General features: G+C 39.8%; 2 protein-coding genes across 6 annotated transcripts in view; one reads left to right on the top strand and one right to left on the bottom strand.

Annotated features, from left to right (window-relative positions):
* The window catches only part of COL9A1 (collagen type IX alpha 1 chain), a 61,797-nt gene extending 51,444 nt beyond the window's left edge, over positions 1 to 10,353 (top strand). For both annotated transcript variants that reach the window (XM_077174800.1, XM_054629798.2), the window contains 6 exons: positions 1,297 to 1,329; positions 3,966 to 4,112; positions 5,344 to 5,398; positions 6,337 to 6,525; positions 8,551 to 8,628; positions 9,800 to 10,353. In XM_077174800.1, the coding sequence (XP_077030915.1) occupies positions 1,297 to 1,329; positions 3,966 to 4,112; positions 5,344 to 5,398; positions 6,337 to 6,525; positions 8,551 to 8,628; positions 9,800 to 9,984 (687 nt within the window). In that variant the 3' untranslated portion in view covers positions 9,985 to 10,353. The remainder of the gene's footprint in view (positions 1 to 1,296; positions 1,330 to 3,965; positions 4,113 to 5,343; positions 5,399 to 6,336; positions 6,526 to 8,550; positions 8,629 to 9,799) is intronic.
* A 1,089-nt stretch (positions 10,354 to 11,442) lies between these two features.
* COL19A1 (collagen type XIX alpha 1 chain) overlaps positions 11,443 to 19,875 on the bottom strand; it is a 183,821-nt gene continuing 175,388 nt past the window's right edge. For all 4 annotated transcript variants that reach the window (XM_077174795.1, XM_077174798.1, XM_077174796.1 and 1 more), the window contains one exon: positions 11,443 to 19,869. In XM_077174795.1, the coding sequence (XP_077030910.1) occupies positions 19,733 to 19,869 (137 nt within the window). In that variant the 3' untranslated portion in view covers positions 11,443 to 19,732. The remainder of the gene's footprint in view (positions 19,870 to 19,875) is intronic.

The following is a 19,875-nucleotide window of genomic DNA, read 5'->3' as shown; positions in this document are numbered from 1 at the left end:
CTGTTAGAGAGGAAAAATGGACTGGGAAGAGGCTGTGGCACTGTGATATTGCCTGCATCCATCCATCCATCCATCTATCTATCTATCTATCTATCTATCTAATCTATCTATCTATCTATCTATCTATCTATCTATCTAATCTATCTATCTATCTATCTATCTACTGCAGGAGTATGGCATGTTGTGAATTGACATGGGTAAAGCCTGGGTCAAGTGCCCTTGGGTAAAGAGGGTTTGTTTCTCTGCCAAAAGAGAAACCTTCTGGTCCAGTGGCTCCCATGGGGCCTCAACCAGCAAAGCCAGACCTGATCTTTCCAAGGGAAGTAAACTGCTCCCTATTCAAAGAATGGTAGCCAGGTTGTATGCTGGAAATGAATGCATTTTTCCCACAGGCTGCAATTTTGAAAGCCTCAGTCACCATTACAATCACTGTACAGATTCCCAGGAAGCAATAGTATAAGTTGTTTAAGTGTGCTGCCAGCTAGTCTGGTTCTAAATCGATAAAAATTATTTCTTTTTAAATTATTTCACATTTATTAACAAACAGGCCCTTGACTGGAAACCAGTTATTTCACCAATGGCATTTAGGAACTGGGAAAGTGCAGTGTACAGAAATTACTCAAAGTTTCTTCAGTGTTGTTATGCTAATCTATTTCCCAGGTAATTAAAATATTTTGAAAGTTTTATTTTCAAGTTGAGAGGAAAACCTAAAAATTACTGAATAGTGGGTTTGCTATTCTCAGTCAGGAGATCAAGGGATTTTGGTATTGCTGAAGCTGGGAGAAAGAGTGCTGGAAATAGGAACTTGTAGGGGTTTGGCTTCTTCACAGAACTTTAGGTAGTTTCTGTGCAGTATTTTCAGCACTAACACAGCCCCAATATCCATAGTTCTGTCGCTTTGTAGAAACTAGAAAATCCTGGTTAAAAAAATGCTTCTTCTAAAGGTTTCCAATAAATCTATCTAAGATTGTCCTCTGGTGTAGCTGTGTTTGAGAGGTTAGAGCCACATGTCTAATTCCAAGAGAAGCAATACAAATCCAATTATAACAAACATGCTTTCTCATTTGAACCTTACAGAAAAGTTTTTGAGAAAGGAATTGTATGAAATATACAAAATATTTCAAAATAAAGGTTTTTTCTCAAAGGAATTGTAATTATTTGTGGGGCAATTTTGTATAAATCAATTCAATAAATGAAATTTCTTTTTATATTGAAAAAACATTGTGTCACATCTACTGCATTTGTAATGTCTGTGGTAAGGAGACTCTCTTCTAATATAGTTTGTCTTCCTTTTAGGGTGACATGGGATTACCAGGAGCAAAGGGAGCTGTAAGTACAATGAATAGCATTGTTACAGAAATATAGAGATCTAGTAGATCATATAGATGATTTTCTCATTTAAGGAAAGAAAAATGCAAATAACAAGCTGACCTCTTTATTGCAGTTAAATGGAATGTGTTTTAGCAGATTTTCGTCTGTTTAAATTTTGAATACAGTTAATATTAAAATGAGTTAGCGTTGAAAAGGAATTAGTTTCCTGGATTCTAACTCCATAAAAGAGAAGCATCATTCAGCAGCAGTTTTCTGGCCAACAGAGTTTTTTTTTTTCCAAGAAAATGAAGGCACCCTTTGTACAGTAGGTGTTGGATAAAAAGGAGGCTCAGTGCAGTGGCTGTGCGCCACTGTTAAAAAGCTGGCAGCAGGATTGTGATGTCTGTGACCCTAGAAGTATTTATGGCCCAACTTCCTTTATTTTATTTTTATTGTGTTTTTATATTATTTTTATTTTATTTTGTTTTATTTTACTGCAAAATGATGAGTTTGATGTGGAAGGTGAGCGGGATCTTGTATGTCACATAAAAAATAACTGGAGAGCTGAATTCATTCTTTTATTTCAGGATCACTGAAGAGTTGGATTGTTACAGCATCTGACAGTATGAGCTGTGATACCAAAATACCAACAGTTCTCCCTATGGGGAACTGAGGCTGAGCATAACAAAAAATCTTGTGGTTGTGTTACTAGTGTTCTGGGTAACTTTTGGGCTAAGAAAATGCAAGCTAAAGAGTATTTGCTGCTGATGAAGATCCTGCAAGAAGGACATGAGGAAGAGATAGATTAGAAGAGAAATCCATAATTTTATCCACTTAGATTTTTCAAATCCTCTTGTCTTGATGAGAGCCTAGAGTGCTTGTATCTCAGTGAGCACCCTCACAAGAATGAGTAATCTGTCTGGGAACCTGATAACTCACCAGGCTCGGAAGAAAGGAATGATGGCTTCCCAGTTGTGTAGTCCATAAAAGTAATTATTCTGTCTCCTTAATGTATCTATCGAAGCATGTTCTTTGGGTTTTGTTCTGATATGGGCAGCCATTGGCTGTCTGGGATGCAGCACAGCTGGAACCAAAATGGTCCCATCTTGTGGATTTACCTAATATACCACAGCTGAGTAATTTGTTGTTTAGCATCTCTTTCAGAGGGTGTTACTCTCTTTTTTTTTTTCACCAGTAGATTTGGGAAGTCGTGAGTATGTAGGATTTTTTTTTCCTGGTTGTTTTGGGCTTTTTAGGTGGATTTTTTTTCTCCTTTTGTGCCATATTTTTCGTTGTTATTATTACTATTGGTTATTAGGAGAAAAATAACTTGTATTTAAAGAAACTATGGTGGTTTGACCTTGACTGGACATCAGGTGTGCAACAAAGACATACTGCCACTTCCTTCCTCAAAACTAGCCAAGGAAGAGAAAATACAAAAAAAAGCTCATGGGCCCAGATAAGGCGCCAGGGAGAGATCCCTAACCTGTTACAGTCATGGCCAAAACAACTTGGGGAAATTAACTGATTTATTACCAATCAGAGTCAGAGCAGGATAATGGGAAATAAAACAAAAGGGGAGCACCTCCTCTCCCTCCTTCTGCATTGACCTTAGTGTCTTCAGAGCTGTTCATTTCACATATTCTCACCCTGCTCTTCTCTGGCTGCAATTATTTCTGAGCAATAATTTTTCCTCCTTAAATATGTTGTCCCAGAGGCTTTATTAACATCACTGATTGGCTTGGCACTGGCCAGTAGGTCTGTTTCAGAGCTGGCTCGTGTTGGCTCTGCTGGACATGGGGCAAGCTTTTGGCAACTTCTTAGAGAAGCCACACCTGTAGGCCCCCTGCTACCAGAACATTGCTGCTCAGACCCAATACAATAATTCAGAGGTGCCTGCTGGAATAGGTCACCCTCTGCATGGTATTTAATAACTCTTAGTAAAATTACTGGAGCAGAAGCTGTAGCTTTGTTTTGTCAGTGTACTGAAGTGGATATGTTGACATAGTCACATCAATCCTTTCATTCCCCAGGGTCAGGAATAGCTTTCTATCCCTTCCCTGAGTGAAATAAGGCAGTACTGCATCTGTTCAGGCAGTTTGTCAATGTCAGTTTGTGGGAGGATGTTTCTTCCCCTCTGCCAGCAAACTCCAGTGCAAGCTCCAGAACTAGCTCTGGCAGAGTAAACAAAGCAAAAATGTATGTTCCCAAACAGCCTTGGGCTACACAGTAGAAGCTCACACTGTGGTACTCTCTAGAGAAGGACATGAAAGGCATTTGGAGCAAGAAGGGACCTGGAATTTTCATACCTTAAGCAGCACTTAATGTCTAGAAATGTTCCATGTTGACATACAGAAGGGCAGAGAGCCATCTTGAACATGTCACTATTTGATTTACCTATGTTACTATCTGATTTATCTGTTTTGACAGAATAGATTATTTTTCCACTTCTCCCCTGTAAGAGTACAGACCTCTTAAAAATCATACAACTACTGACACTAGTTGCTTACTTAAAAAAGAAATTCTGTTGAACAGCTGCATTTCAGCAGTCATTTCTTTGCATTTGTGAATAGCTCCTGTCACCATTTTGATATGTTAGAATGAATCTATCACTAGTTCAACATTCTATTGAAATTCCTCTCTTTCTTTGTCAGGTTGGTAATCCTGGAGACCCCGGTTCCCGCGGGCCTGAGGGAAGTCGGGGACTGCCTGGCATGGAAGGGCCACGTGGCTCACCTGGACCACGAGGCTTGCAGGGTGAGCAGGGTGCCCCAGGCCTGCCTGGCAGTGAAGGTCCAGCTGTAAGTACTGTTTTCATGAAATTGGTATCTTTTGAACCTTTTTCTCTCACGCACACCGCTCCTTGTTTTGCATGTGCGTGTGCCAAACTGAAGAGCCACAGCAGGCTGAAGTACAGCGTGCCTCTCATCGGGCACAGGTGTACACCAGAGCAGTCCTGGGTTGAGCACAGCTACATCCTTGGGGCCCCAGCTTTCAGTTCAGCTCTGTTTACTTATGCCCACGTCACCCCTGTAGTGTGCATGAAACCAAACTGTGTTTGATACAAAGGAGCATCACTCAGACTTTAACTTGCTAGTTAAGTTGACATCAGCTGGAATAGTTGCACTTGCAGGAGCTGGAACACCTTTTAGTGACTCATGGATTGTTTTTGGTTGGAATACAGTTAAATTTCTTCGTAGTGGCTTGTATGGGGTTATATTTTGGATTTGTGCTGAAAATCATCTTTGTAGCATGCTGATGGGAGCAGGAAAAAAGGTAATGGTTTCAAAGTGAAAGAGCGTAGTTTTAGATTAGATACTAGGAGCAAATTCTTCACTGCAAGAATGGAGAGGTACTAATAGGTCACCCAGAGAAGTTGTGGAGGCTCCATCCCTGAAGAGTTCAAGGCCAGATTAAAAGGGGCCCTGAGAAGGGGGGTTGGAACTAGATGGTTTCAAAGGTCCCTTTCAACCCAAGCCATTCTATGATGTTTCAGTTACTCATGAACCCTGCATAGAATCAAAGCCTCTCCTGCTCCTTACACTGCACCATCAGTGAGTAGGTTGAATCAACCTACTCACTGATGGTGCACAAAAAATTTGGAGGGGGCACAGCTGGGAGAGCTGACTATAATTGACCAAAGGGATATCCCATACCATATAGCATGGGATGCACCTTCAACCTACTCGGCCATGTAAGCAGGGAAAACTTGTAGGAGTGGTGAGCAACTGCTTTCATTTGTACCACTTGCACTGTCATTGTCTTTTTTGTATTTTATTTTCTTATTCTTCTTGATCTTCCCCCTTTTCATACCCTTTCCTCTTCTTCTTCTTACTTTCCATTTGTTAAACTTCTTTTTCTTCCCCTGTTCCATGGGTGTTGACTGTGGGTGTGAGCAGCTGTATGGTGTCTGGCAGCTGGGGTTAAAGTGTGACAACTGTTTATTGACAGCATTTTTTTGAATCAGGCACACTCATAAAATGTAAGTGTAACATCAACTGTTTTATTAAAACCCTCTTTTTTTAATCCTAGGGAAAAGAACCAAGTGATCAGCACATTAAGCAGGTTTGCATGAGAGTCATGCAAGGTAAATAGGCTAAAAAGTATTTGATGTTTCTTGTGCATTTAAATTGGGATCACCTGTTTCTGTGGAGGCAACTAAGATTTTCCCCATGCTTACCCAGAGCAAATTGCATGGCCTCAGCAGGGGATGTGGTGGAAAACTTTTCCACATATGAGTGTGGATGCAGTAAGAGGAAGTCCCTTATTTATATATATTTTGTAGCCTCATTGAAATGCCTGTTGATTCCACATTACTGCTGTGGTAAGACGGCCATAGATCAGAGTAGCTGTGCAAAATAAATACATTTTGTATTCAAATCACTTGCTGTGTTTACAGACATAAAAGTACAAGCATCACTAAAAGCTTTTTGTATTTACTATTAGATTTCAGCAAACAAACTGTGCAAAATAGGTGAAAAGAATAGGAATGCAAAGAGAGGTTTCTGGAGATAACATAGTTTAAAGCAATACAGAGTTACTCTAAATTAACCCTAATTTGCTGAGTTCTTGACACACACAGAAGTTTGAAGCTTTTCTAATATGGTTGGGTGCATGGATATTACTGAGATGAGAAATTTATGCTGCACTATAAACACAGAAGAAATTTTTCTTCTTCTTGCTATTGAAGATGTCTTTTGGGTTATTATGCCTCTGTAATGTTAAAGAGTTTACAGAATGAAATTGCTGCTCATGTTTTAAAAATTTTCAGTAGTTGTCACTGTTCTTGATAATGCTCAACAGGGTATTTAAAAAAACCTCTATAAATAGGATTAATATCATATTCTATAATAAGTAATATCTTATATCGAATAAACTTTGTAAATAGCAAAGTAAATAAGGAAGGTGCTGTAATATAATCTGTCAGTTCCTGTAGCAGTGAACATAAATTTTTCTTCAGTGATCATGGGAATCTCTTCATTCTTGTTCAGTCACTCCATAACTCTGTCCTCCTGCTCATTGCAGAACAATTGGCTCAGCTGGCAGCCAGCCTTAGGAGGCCAGAATTTGGTGCTCCAGGTCTTCCTGGCCGACCAGGGCCTCCAGGTGCTCCAGGCCCTGCTGGTGAAAATGGTTTCCCAGGACAGCTTGGCCCCCGTGGCCTGCCTGGCCTGAAAGGTCCCCCTGGTGAGATTGGTCGTAAAGGCCCTAAAGGTAAGAAATTCTCCAGCTGGCTTTCACTTGGGGACTGCTTTGGTTTTGGTTTTTGGTCGTTTGTTTGGTGGTTTTTTTGGTTTGTTTTAGTCTTGCTGCTGTTGCCCCCTTCCTTGGTTTACAGGTTGTGGGTGTATGCTGTACACACTTGAGGTCCAAACAGATCCTGAGCTAGGAATGTAAGCTATTGGTTATTGGTGTGTCAGTTACCACAATGATTAAAGGGCTCATTGCCTTCAGCAAGACTTGTTTAGAAATCTGCTTTTCAGCACCTAAAAAACCACAAAACCTCAGAAGTCCATGAGAGTGAGAATCAATATTAGGACTCAGCTGCTTCCTTCTAGTTCAGGGCAGATGCCTGTCCCTTCTTACATTGTAGAAGTCATTTGATGACAAACACCTCATGTGATTCCAGCAGTGGTTCTCTTTGCTGCATTCAGCCTGGCTGTTGACCCGGCTTCTCCAAGATTCATGGTCTCAAGAGCTGATGGTAGCAGTCAGATTACTTCACTAAAATCTAGTCTACTTTTCTAAGCACACCTAGTTTATCACATTACAAAGGACTGATAATAATCTACTTTTTATTTGCACATAATACTTGAGCCATTTAACATCATTTCAACAGGTGCCAGTCTATTGATTCTTTGGAAAGCACAAATCCATGATAAAATTGACTTACATTTTACACAGAATCTTCGATCTAAGTAAATCTCTTCTGTTCATGACTGAGGGATTCTATTCTCCTCCAGAGAATTACAGGGTAGAATTTTCTGCAAAGTCTTATGACGACCATGTATATATTAGTTTCTATTCAGCAGTTTTGATTTGTTTTCCAAATGGGACTTATTTAAAATTTTCTTTCTGCAAAAAAGCTGGGCTGTTGCTGGAGTAGGGTGTTTACTTTTGATTCAAGGTTTATTTGAAAGTGAAATTTGGAAAACCTTTGATAGAAGGAATAGAATACAAACAAAGCAAAACTTAACAGCATCATTTCTGGAGCTTTGTTGCTGTTTTAATTCAATGTAATGTCATCTGCAGAAGAAACAAAAATAAGAAATACAAAGGTGATGTATGGGATATGCAAAATTTGATTCAACACACAGCAGGCTACACTGTATTAATATTAAAAGAAAAAAAAATAAACAGAGCATTAAAACCTCCCCAAAACAAGCAAAATACTTATCATAACTAACAAAAAGCTATCATAGCTGTCATCAAATTCTGAGTTACCTTAGAGTAAAACCTTGCAATACCATTACAGATACAGTGGTGAATGCTTTCATGTGCAAGAGCTATAATGATGGTACATGACAGCCAACCTGAAAACTCTCAGTACCTCACTCTGAGTTCTTGGTTCTGATAGATTCATAGATAACAGTTAACAGAATTTGAACTTTACAACCTAAGCAACAAAAAATGCTTCCTCTTACTAAGATGATTCAGGTTTGGAGCAAGATATGGGCTTGAAGAAACTCTGGGTGTCTACTGAAGGAAAATCTCCATGACATTATTATATGAGAAAAGAAATTATTTTGTGATGGTAAAACTATGCCTCATGTGCATATCAACAGAATACTGTCATCTGTGTAGCCACCTTTTGTCTCCTCTGCACTGGCTGTCTCGAGGACCAACACCTGAGAATTTTTACTTCTTAACGGAGCTTGTATAATTTTGCAGAAGCCACTAGCATCAGTCTGTATCCCAAATATCCTGAAATCCTGGGACTTTGGTCTATTCCTGTTTAATTGGGCTGTGACATATTTCATTTGGTACTTACTGTCCAGCTCTAGGTGGTTTCTTTCCCCCCAACCTGTCTGCTTCTGAGTGTGACTCAAATGGGTGAAAAAAACCTAATCAAATCCTAAACATTTTACACGGATATGTGCCAGGACATCATTGAAAGATGCTAAGAAAATATACAGCCAGCTGAATTATCTGCTTATTAACTGTTCACTTCTGAAAGGGGATTTAGTAAAAATGATACTCCAGGCAGACTGTAACTAATGTGTCATGAATTTGCTTTAGGTGAACCAGGAGAAAGAGGAGAAAGAGGATTTCCAGGCAGAGGACTGAAAGGTTATCCTGGACCAAGAGGTCTTCCAGGTAAATATAAGGGTGAAGATAGATATATAGTAAAAATGTGCTCAGAACTGATACTTCAAGCTTCCTTGAAAAGATAAAAGGAGTCCATTAAGCAATAAACGCTGAAATTACAGTTCTTTGTAAGTTTTACTTCATAGGTGGTGATTCAGGCAGAAATCAGGCTTAAAAACTAAAAAGCAAAAAAGCCACCTCCTCATTTATTTCAGTGTAGAAAGATTAGAAAAAATGTAAAGAAAGCATTTAAAAAAAGGAGGCAATTACCTACACATGAATAAAAATCGCCTATTTTAATGTATCTTATATATATTATGTACACATATAATTATATATAAAAATAAACAAAAAAAGGCCATAACTGCCTGATTATCTCACTGGAAGGCACAGCAGTCTTTAAAATCTCCAGTCATAATTTGTGACATTATTTTATTTCTGTGCTAATTAATTGCAGTGTTATAGAACATGGCTCCAGGAGAGATCCTGCTGATGGCTGAAGCACAGCTGGCCTCTAGTGGCAGCAAATGAACATAAACATGTTCTTTCCATCAGTATTTCTTCAGTACACTTCTGTGTTTATCTGGCAAGATGAACTACTCATATTTGTTCTCTTGTGAAAAAGGAAAAAATAGTTTAGTATTTACTGATCCCACGGATGTCTGTGTAACTCAGAGATGTTTTCTGTAGAAATCAATCACTGGAAGAGGCTTCCTGAAATCACTGTTTTTCCTTTCTTCGTTGAAGATTTAGAAGTAAAAACTACTTCAGTGCTCAGCAGTTCAAATCTTTACATACATTTCCCCAACCATCTGAGTGGAAAAAAAATATTGGTATTTCTTTTTCCAGAGAGCTAATGAAATTCTAGCAAGTAGCATCTACCCTGCCCTAGGTCTTGGCAGCAGGGTTGGCTGAGTAGAGTACCTGCAGAGCTTTGTACAGCAGCAGACCTGCACTAGTACACCTGGAGAGCACTGGGAATGAAATTTCATTGCTGTAGCTGTGTAATCACAGATTGGGTGTCAGGTAGAGGAAAATTGTCCCTGTAAATTGGCACCCCTCTTGGGAATCCCCTGAGAGCAGTGAAAAACCAGCTTCATACAGCCTTTAAGGACAGGGTGCTAATTATGCTATGCGAGTCCTATGCTGCCAAAGTTTATCCCTGCATCCACTTTTCCAGGTGAACCAGGCAAAGCCAGCTATGGCCAGGAGGGCCGTGACGGTGACCGAGGTCCCCCTGGGGTGGCCGGGCAGCCGGGGGTCCCCGGGCCCCCTGGCCCTCCGGGCCCTCCTGGGTACTGCGAGCCAGCCTCCTGCAGGATGCAGGCGGGACAGAGAGCAGGCAAGAACATGAAAGGGCCCTGAGAGTGCCACCGTGTGTCGCCATCGATTCACGTCCCGCACGGACAGCTGAGGACGAAATCATGAACGAAGGAGAAATGCGGACAAACCTTTCCATCAAGGTTTTCAGTAAGGTATTTTTAACACAGTGGTGTACATTCTTCCAAAAGGAGTGCTTAGCAACACAAGCTGGAACAATGGTGCTTTCAGAAATACACAGGTGCTGCCTTCTCCTTTTGGGGGGAAATAAAAGGTACTTTCTATTTTTATTTTTATTTTTGATTTTGTTTAAGAAAGAATTTCTGTGATTTTTCCTCCTCCCCTACTTAATTCCTATGTATGATGTACAGTGAAATAATGTCTTCAGCCATCAAATAAAAAAGGATAGTTTTATTTACTGCAGCTGTATCTATTCTTTCATACTATATACTTATAAATTCTAGCACATACTCTTCATGCACAGTCATTTCACATGTGTCTTGCACAGAATATGCTAAACCTCCTTCAGCTCTTCAATTCAATCACAGAAACCCAGGTGGGAGGTTCTTTTGAAAGCACTGTTTATGCTGCCAGTATCTGTAAAGGTAAAATCACAGGCTCGCCATGAATAACCCATGTGGAATAACCGCTTCATTTTTTCACTCCAATTTTTGTTGCATTTGTAATTTCATATGAAGCCCATTGCAGCTTGCCTTGTTTTATGTCACATTAAATAAAAGGCCACTGTCAACAAAATTTTAAGTCCTATAAATTTTTCCTATAAAAGATTCCAAGTCGCCAAATTAATACATTTTTAAAATTTATGGTTGCATTCAGTATTGATGGCCAGAACAGCAGAAGGCAGCCCTTAGATGGCCCAAGTTGCCTTTCTTAGATACTTAGTTTTTAGAGGAAAATGAGCAATATGGGTATTCTGTTCCTCTCTGTTTAATTTAAATTATTTGTAGTTTGACTTTACCTCTCTGAACTTTATTCTCTCTTCAAGACAACAATGAAACCACCCTATGGTACTTCTTTTCTCCTCATTACTGGCCGTCCAAATTTTCCTATACAAGCTTTGGCACATTTGTTTTAAGCACTGATTTTTCTCCTAGCCCTTCTTGATGCCATGTGACAACAGAGAGAAATAACAAGATCCATGGAGAATTGCATTTTGCATGTAATATGTAAGATAACACTAAAGGAAAAGTACAGGTATAACGTATGCTTCAAAAGGAATTATTGAAAAAAATAGTAGTTAAACCTACCTCAAACCAAACCTGATTTCCTATGTTAATACTGCAAGAAGTCACCAAAATTGGCAAGTGCAAAGAATTTCATTTGTGAACAAATCCAGAAGAGGCCACACAAGATGAGTGGCTTGGGAACACATAAAGGGGTTTTCAAAAGTTTTTGAATTAGGTCAGTTTTTACTGACTTGGCAGAGTCCTCCAAAGTACTCCTTAGGTAGTGGAACAAATAAAACACTAGTAAAAAAACCTGTAGTTTCACCAGCAAACTTTTATTTTGACTATAAAGTGTGTAAAACTGCTGAAAAAAAAAAAAAGTCTCACCTGATAACAGAATGAAAATATTGTTTTCTGTACGTAATGCATAAACATATGAATAAAAAGAAGCAAACCCCCCCACATTTAAATACAACTGCGAAGTGCTTTAGAAAATATAGTCTGAAAAATGCATAAAATTCCACAATAGAAGGAAATTCATGTAGGAGCAAAAATATTCATATGCAAACTCAAATAAGAATTATTACAATCAAACAAATTCAACATTGAGAGTCAATTCAATGCATAATCTTTATAAGAGGACATCTTAAGATTGTGACAGATTTTCTGCCTTCAAGCTGACTGACAAATTTTCATTTAAAAAACTGAAGAAAAAATCCTCAGGCCCATAGTAATTCCTTATGGGATGCATAGGTTAATCTAATTCTCAATTCCAAATCTTACACAAGAATGGAAAAGTGGTACTTGACAAATGGTAGACTGTGCACCATAACGCACCAGAGATGGGATTTTTATTAACAGCACATTTAAGTAAAATAAAGATTTGGAAAATAAAGACAGGACTGTGAATTTAAAATAAAGATGTATTGACTATGGTGATACAGAAAAAAGAAGATTGTAAATAAAGTTAAAAGACACAGTGCAAAGAGGCTGAGAAGTTTCACAAGCCACTGTCGGTGTGCCACCAATTTTAACTAGATGCTCCTGAAATCTTTGTGAAATCCCAAGTAAATCTTGTTCTCATCTCCTTCAGGTTCAGCATCATAAAATTCTGTGAGATTTATTGAACAGAAGACTCTGAAAACTCTTTTACCCACCATGATCTCTGTCACCACTTCTAGTTCTGGAGGTTTAATTGCAGTGTGATAAAAATATATTTTAGCTCCTCAGTTACTTCAGTATAGTCAGGAACCCAGAGAAAATCGTAATGAGAACCAGTTTATAGACTATTTTCTGTTGGGCAAGAACTTTAAGATCATTGAGTCTGACTGTTAACCTGGCACTGCCAACAAATTTTGGTGGCCTTCTGGCAGGGTTATAGTGGTGATGGAGGAAGGAAGAAGGAACGACATCATCTATCTGGACAAAGAATTTGACACTGTCCTACACAACATCCTTGTCTGTAAACTGGAGAGACGTGGATTTGACAGACAGACCTGTGTGGCCACACTAAAAGAGTTGAGGTCACTGACTCAATGTCCAAGTGGAGACCACTTCCTTAAGGGTCCATATTGGGACAGTTTAATGCCTTTGCTGGTGCCATGGACCATGGGATGAGGTGCACCCTCAGCAAGTTTGCTAACGACACCAAGCTGTGTGGCGCAATCAGCGTGCTAGGGGGAAGGGATGGGATATGGGCAGGCTCGAGAAGTGAGTCCATGGGAACCTCATGAGCTTCAGCAAGGCCAAGGCCAAGGTCCTACACCTGGGACTGGTGATAGGTTGGGGCAATCCTCAGCATCCATACATCCAGACTCCCCAGTTTATGGAGCCTTCTTATCCTCCAGCAGACTGACACTCTCACCCAGCTTGGTGTTGTCTGCAATTGACTAAAGGTGCCCTCAATCCCCTCATCCAGGTCACTGATAAAGACACTGAACAGGACCAACCCCAATTCTGAGCCTTGGGGAACCCCACTAGTGACCAGAGGCCAGCTGGGTTAACACCATTCACCATCACTCTATTAGCAAGAATTCATAACACTGCTGCCAAATATTGAGTTAAGAGATGGATGTATTATACAGCTATAGATTATATACACATATGATTAATATATGAGTTTATATATAAGTTTTCTGCCTCAGCCATCACTGGGTTCAAGCAAGTTAGTATGAACTGCTACCAAAAAATCTTGAATGTCTCACAAAGGCCAAAGTCTCTGTAGCCAAAGAAGCTCTAGAGCACTATTTGGAGCTCCTAAATGATATATATGAAACCAAGGCTAGGGAGGATTACACTACATGTTGTGTCCTTGAATACTTAGTCATGATCTGAGCTCATCCAGAGCCAAGCACAGATCTATGACAAAATTGGTTTTCCTTCAAATATAAAAAGTGTCAGCAGATGGTATTTTGAAGGTTACTTGAAGGACAGAAGGAACAAGAAACCAGGTTTCCCAAGAAACATTAGTTTCAGAGACAACAGTGTTAATTCATCCTGGCAGAACACAGCAGTTGTGCTTTACATACAAAGGCTGCATTTTTGCAAATGTTGTTAAATTGCTTAGATAATTGTGTGAAATGTGTTTGCTTGACCTGTACTACTGTACTATTTTTTGGCCATGTAACCTCTGCTTCCTTTATACTTAAAAAATGCAGTTGCTGCATCTCCTCTGCTCATAGGTCACAGGTAGAGAAGAAATATCTATATTTTGTAGGGCAGGTTCCTCCTGTGGGATTTGCTACAGCTTTAGTTTTATTCCCTCCCTCCCTTTTATTTTTTGTTACTCCTGTTCTCTTTTGCTTGCTCTCTGTGCATTCAAAAGGATGACTAAACCTGGCAGCTTCAGACAATGAACAAAACAAAATTTCTGGAGTCACTATGAAATTGGAAAAAGAAAAGTAAGTGGTGAAATTATTACCTAGAGTCCTTTAAAATGCCATCAGCCTTTTTCCTTCTGGGAGACTTAGGCAGGAAGAGAAAAATGAAAATTCCTACAGTTCCTAAAGTTCAGTGAATCAGTTTCTTGAATAAAAGTGATTATCTCCTACTTGGACAGGAAGTTTATCTCCATTCAGAGAATGCATTAATTTCCATAAATTATATACATATTAAGACCAAGGTTTTGTATTTATTTGGTTTTGTTTGTTTGTTTTTTAATCCAGATTGTAGATCTCTAAGTGTCACCAGGCTTAGCAAGCACAAGCCTGACTTCAGCTGGGGTTAAAATCCAAGCCCCCCAAATTCAGCCAACCCACCCTGACTTCTCTCCAGAGCTCACTGCAGTGGCTTTGTGCCTCTCCTTTCTCCTGTCTGCAGCTGTATCCTCCCTCTTGTGATTTGACACAGAAGGAAAGGCTGACATTTTTGACAGAGCCACAAACAGAAAGTATGTGAAATATTTCCATTTCCATCCATCCTGTTTCAGATGTACATGGCCACGCAATAATGTAAAAAGTTATTTTTCATCCACTTAATACATTTCCATTGAACTGAACCTTAAACGCTGCAAACCAAAAATATAAGGAAGGAAGGAAACAACCAGTCATCATGTTCTGTGATTCATTCAGTGACAGCTGCAATACAATTCAGAAATGAAAGAATACAAAACACCAAGGTGTGTCATTGAGAATCCTTCAAACATTCTGACTGGAGACAGAATATATTTACATTAAAACTGGAGTAAGTAATTAAATGCATTCGTGTTTATAGAATAGCAGACTAAGAAAGAAAACTGCTAAAGGGCATGTAGACTCCAATCTTTTTAGCTACAAACTTATTTTGGTCTAGAATCTGTAATATTTGTTAGCAATTAGCATTTGGAAACCACATTTCCTTACAGTATCCTGAAGATTGAATTTTTCACTCAAATACCAACCATGACAAAGTTGGGTTTAAACTTGTTCTCCGTGGCCCACACCCACCTACGTGCATGGAGGTGATTTAAACATCCATCCAGTACAATCAAATTGTAGGGGACATATCAGGTTTCAGGAAAAATTTGCATGACTTGGTACATCCAGAATCTATGAAAAACTCAATAAAAACACACCCCAAACCAGCAATGTTTTGATTTCTGAGTTACTTTTCTTGTTCTAACTTTTCACATTAGAGCAGCATTTCTACTGCATTGGTAAAATGCAAGATTAAGAAGTGATTTTATGTAGTCTGTTTGGAGAATCAAGTTTATAAAATGCTAATTTAGCCAGTGGGGTTTTTACAAGACTTTCATATAAACATTTCAGAAAAAAAAAAAAGAAAAATTGAGTGCACATGGAAATGAATAATAACATTTCACCCTTGTGAAAAAGAAGATCCAAAATATTTTGTGTGATTATCCATTAATTAAAACCCCCACTTATTTAACAAAGCTATGCATACCTAGCATCTGTCATAACCCACAATCATAATATGTAAGGGAAGGATGGATAATCAATCCTGTTTCTGTATCACAGTGCTCTTTTAACATTGACACCAGATCCAGCTTAAGGTAAGAATATTGGTTCTCAAAACATTGCTGGGCTGCACTGCTGCCCAATTGTACCTTGGATGCTGCTGAAGCTTTTACTAACCATAGGTGAGTGCCTCCACCCCTGGGGACAAACATCATTGCAGGGGACATAAATGGTGCCTGAAAATGAGATGTCACCACAACATATTCTTTTGTAACATACATAAAACACAATGTAATAATAAACACAAATAAAATCTTAGCAATATTATCTTACAATAATTATCCAAGAAAGGCAGTATTTCTGCAAATACCGCCATGCAAACTAAAGAGATTTGAAGAAATAAAATAGAAAAAAGTAAGTCTCAAGAACAAAATCAGAAACACAGAAAGTTTTGTGCTGTAAGAATACACATGGCTGGGTCAGCTCTTGTTCTGCTGGGCCAGTTGGGCCTGGGCTGTAACCATTGTACTGAAAGGATGTTTTGCACTCCCCCATGTGGACAGCAGGAGATCTGCTGCAGCCTCGGGAAAGCTTCCCTCTGAGGAAGTTTCTGTACTCTCTTTAGGCAAACTGAGTAGTTCTGTACATTGCTATTTAAAGAAAATCCCAACACGTGTTTATTAGGTGATAAAGCAACTTGCCATAAAATATAAAAGTCTGACCCTGAACTAGGATAAAGCTTAAAGAGCTTTTAAAAAAGGTTTAAAAACATTTTGTCAAAGTTATTTCACTTCTGAGTCTTGTTGCATATAAACAAACCCAAAGCAGAATAAAAGACCTTATGCTACTGGAAAAAAAATAATCCCTCATGTTTATTTCCTTGCAGTGCCTACTGCAGCATGAACTGCTCAAAACAGATACAAAACTGATAAAGCAAATTGCAAAATAGATTAGCATCCCCTTTTCCCTCCCTGGCCTCCTGCCCAAAAACTAAGACAACATCAGTCTGAAACTGCAAAGAAATTTCAGGGGCCAAACCTGAAAAGCATGCAGACACATGTTTCCAGCTACTTTCCACTTTCAATTCTAAAAATGCAAATTAGAAGCAAGCCAGTGAAGTAAAGTTAAGCTGGGATTAGCTCTGCTCTACCCCAGTGAAGAGAGTGGCATCTTAAATTAGGTACTGAGATAGCCCATATAAAAAATTACCCGTTTTCTCACATGAGAAAATTAAATTGGGCATTTAGCAAAATAAAAATAATGCAACAAGATAATTGCCAAAGTTACCTGCAAATCAACTGAAAGCATTCAAATACATTTTAGAAAGATCTTTCTCTTTAAGCCTATAAAAAGAAAAAGGCATCTGTAGGAAACATAGATGAAAAAATAAAACTTCTTCAAATATAAAAAGTGTTCTGCTTCCCAATAAGTTCAAGTAAATTAAAATACAGCAATTGCATCTGGCAGATAACAGATGCTGGGTTTCAGCAAGCTAAAAGCCCCAAAATATACAGATACCACCAAAGTGGTGCAATGGTCTATGTACAGCCTTCCAGGATGGGGCTGCTTGGGAACCTCTAAGTCACTCAAGTACTAACACAAGACAGCACCCTTTTCAATATTATCACAGAAAATGAAGTTCAAAATTAACTTTTGAAGTAAAAAATGTTTCGATTATATATATATTGGAATTACTAGAGAAGTAAAAAAAAAAAAAAAACCAAAACCCAAAAAAATCCCAAAAAACCCCAAAATCCAAAAGAAACAGAAAATGTTTATGCAAGATACCTGACCAGCAGTTCCTTTCAGAGAATGGACACCAGTATGTGGGGCTGCTCCTCCTCTGGTGTCCGTGTTTAGACACTGAGATGTGCTGGTGCCAGGCTGTGCTCTCTGGGCAGGCAGACCCATGGCAGCAGTCGGTGCCTCAGTGCTCAGTCTCAAGCTGCCTCACCATTCCCAGCACTTCCTCAGCCCCAGAGCTCTGAGGACCAGGACTGGAAGGGTGATCAGTTCCACAGAGCAAACCAAAACATGCTCCATGGGCACAGCAGCTCTGCAGTGGGAGCAGCTTGTGTTGAGCTGAGCTCCGGCAGGACCACGTGTCCCAAATGCAGCTTCCCCCCAGCAGGAGGGGTGTGCTGGCCTGGAAAAGGGACAGCCATTGCCTCCCAAGGAGTGAGGGCTGAGACAAGAACAGGAGGTGTGAGGACTGGGTTTGCCTGTGGGCTTTTGACCCCATTCTCACAAGGAACAGATAAAGCACCCAGACTCCCCAAGGCGCCCCCAGCTGCAGGGTGTAGTGCAGCTCCTTCAGGAGATAGTTTCATGGTGTTGTAGCAAGCCCCTTCTCTCCTCCAAACACCTAACTAATGAACATGTCAGGGATCTCTGCTTTCCCTTTCAGAAAGTGTCCTGAGTGCCCCAGCTGCTGCCTGAGTTAATTGTCACCTCTTGCTCTCATCTTGCTCCTCTGCTCTGGGTACAAGTGCTAGGAACTCTATTCAGAATAAATGCCAATGTGCATCTCTTGCTAAAGACTCCTGCCAGTCATTCCTTAACTGCTTTTGAGCAAAACCCAGAAGTCAGCCAGATTCATGTATCACAACAGCTTCTCTGGAAGCCAGGACTTCCAATTTGAGAATACTTCCCTGGTAGCTCAGTACTGCTCAAGCACAAAGTTATCAAAACTACTTCCCTGCCTAATGTGGGAGAGTGACTGACTTCCAAACAATGGGATAAAAGCCCTCAGTATAGCTTTGTGATACAGGAGCATTTCAAAGTTGTAGGTTATAGATGTCTGTTGTAGGTTATAAATGTCTGTGTTCTCTAAGCAGCACCTTCACTTTCTATTGCACCATACAAAATTCCACAGGACTACCTTAGGATCATCTGTTTCCTAATAACCAGCAGTGAAATTTTGGCCACCCCTACTCACTCCTTTTCAGGATCATCTGTGTGATCAATTTTCTTCAGATTTTCTTTTGCTCAACCCTTTGAACTTTACAGGATTTACACATTGTTGTGTTTTGTTCATCATTGACATTATCTGTTCCTGCAGCCTTTACTAAATGCCTGAAAACGGGATGCTGTTGTTCTCGGTAGTACACCTTTCTAGGAGAGTTTTGTATTTTTTTCTGAATTTCTCTTGAACTCAAAAAAATTTTCTGTCACCAGTTAATAGAACCTGTGAGCTGTGCACTCTACAGTTCCATGTTCTTCTCAAGCTGATTTCAGTGTGCGAATATTGCAGGAGGAAGAGGAAAACAGTGCCACCACCAAGATTAGAGGCTTGTGAAGTTCCATTCTTGGAATATGTACTCACCAGCCTCTGCTCTAAAGCAAGGGGTCACCTTTGCTGTAGGCAGACTTAATGGCAGATTAGCTTGATTCCAGGCCTTAGTATTTTTACTCAGTCCACCTAATGGTTAGAAGGTGTGCCAGTCCAGAACATTGTCAGCAGCCTCTTGCATTTAATATCTGGGGTATGTGTAACCATGACTAAAGGAACATACAGGCCCCCATCTGGGACTAATTCCAGTCAGGAGAGACACTTCCTGGAGCTACACCCAGTGATCTTCCAGTCAGTCTGAAGCTCATCATTGGATGGGATAAGGAGACCACAAACACATCTTTGTTTCCTTCTTTGCCATCTTGGATGTGCCTGTAATGGTGGGCAGCATTCCTGGAGCACGGCAGACCCTTTTCAGAAGGTGTGCTGGAGCCTCCTTGGGGGACAAGAATGTTTAGTCTGAACAGAGTTCCCAGTGCTCCAGCTCAGGTCCTGCATTTGCCATGAATGAGTACGCTTTGTAACTTCAGAAATCTATTTTTTCCATTGAAAATTCACCACCAGCAAAAAAATAAAGCCAGCTTACATAGGGAGGCATACATAATGTCTTAAGTTATAATAAAATATTTTTTGTTTGAAGAAAGAAGTTTATGAAAATTATTTGGGCCTATTTTCTGTTCTAAGCAAAATAAATATGAGAAACAACACATGGAATGCACTCTGGAAAATATATGACATCATGTCATCATTATGACACTGCAAATAACATAGAAAAAGGCTCAATTTTGTGCCTTACAAATTATCTATATACCATGCAGTGTCCAGAGAAAAAAAAATGCACCAATATTTCAAAAAATTAAATTAACTTATTGGAAAGAGTGAAAAGTGACCGTGAACCCAAGTGTCGGGGGGGAGGGATTTTATTTCCTGCTGGTGCGTGAGCGAGTCTGTGACACGTGGTAGTAGCAATCCGCTGGGTTGCACCTCCCGGCGGCTCCTGGCGGCCCCTGCGGTCCCGGTGAGCCTGATGCTCCTGGTGGGCCTGGCAGGCCAGCAGCTGGTA

The sequence above is a fragment of the Agelaius phoeniceus genome, chromosome 3, assembly GCF_051311805.1.
Source record: "Agelaius phoeniceus isolate bAgePho1 chromosome 3, bAgePho1.hap1, whole genome shotgun sequence".
Classification (NCBI taxonomy): domain Eukaryota; kingdom Metazoa; phylum Chordata; class Aves; order Passeriformes; family Icteridae; genus Agelaius; species Agelaius phoeniceus.
This window is presented reverse-complemented; position numbering and strand designations above follow the sequence as displayed.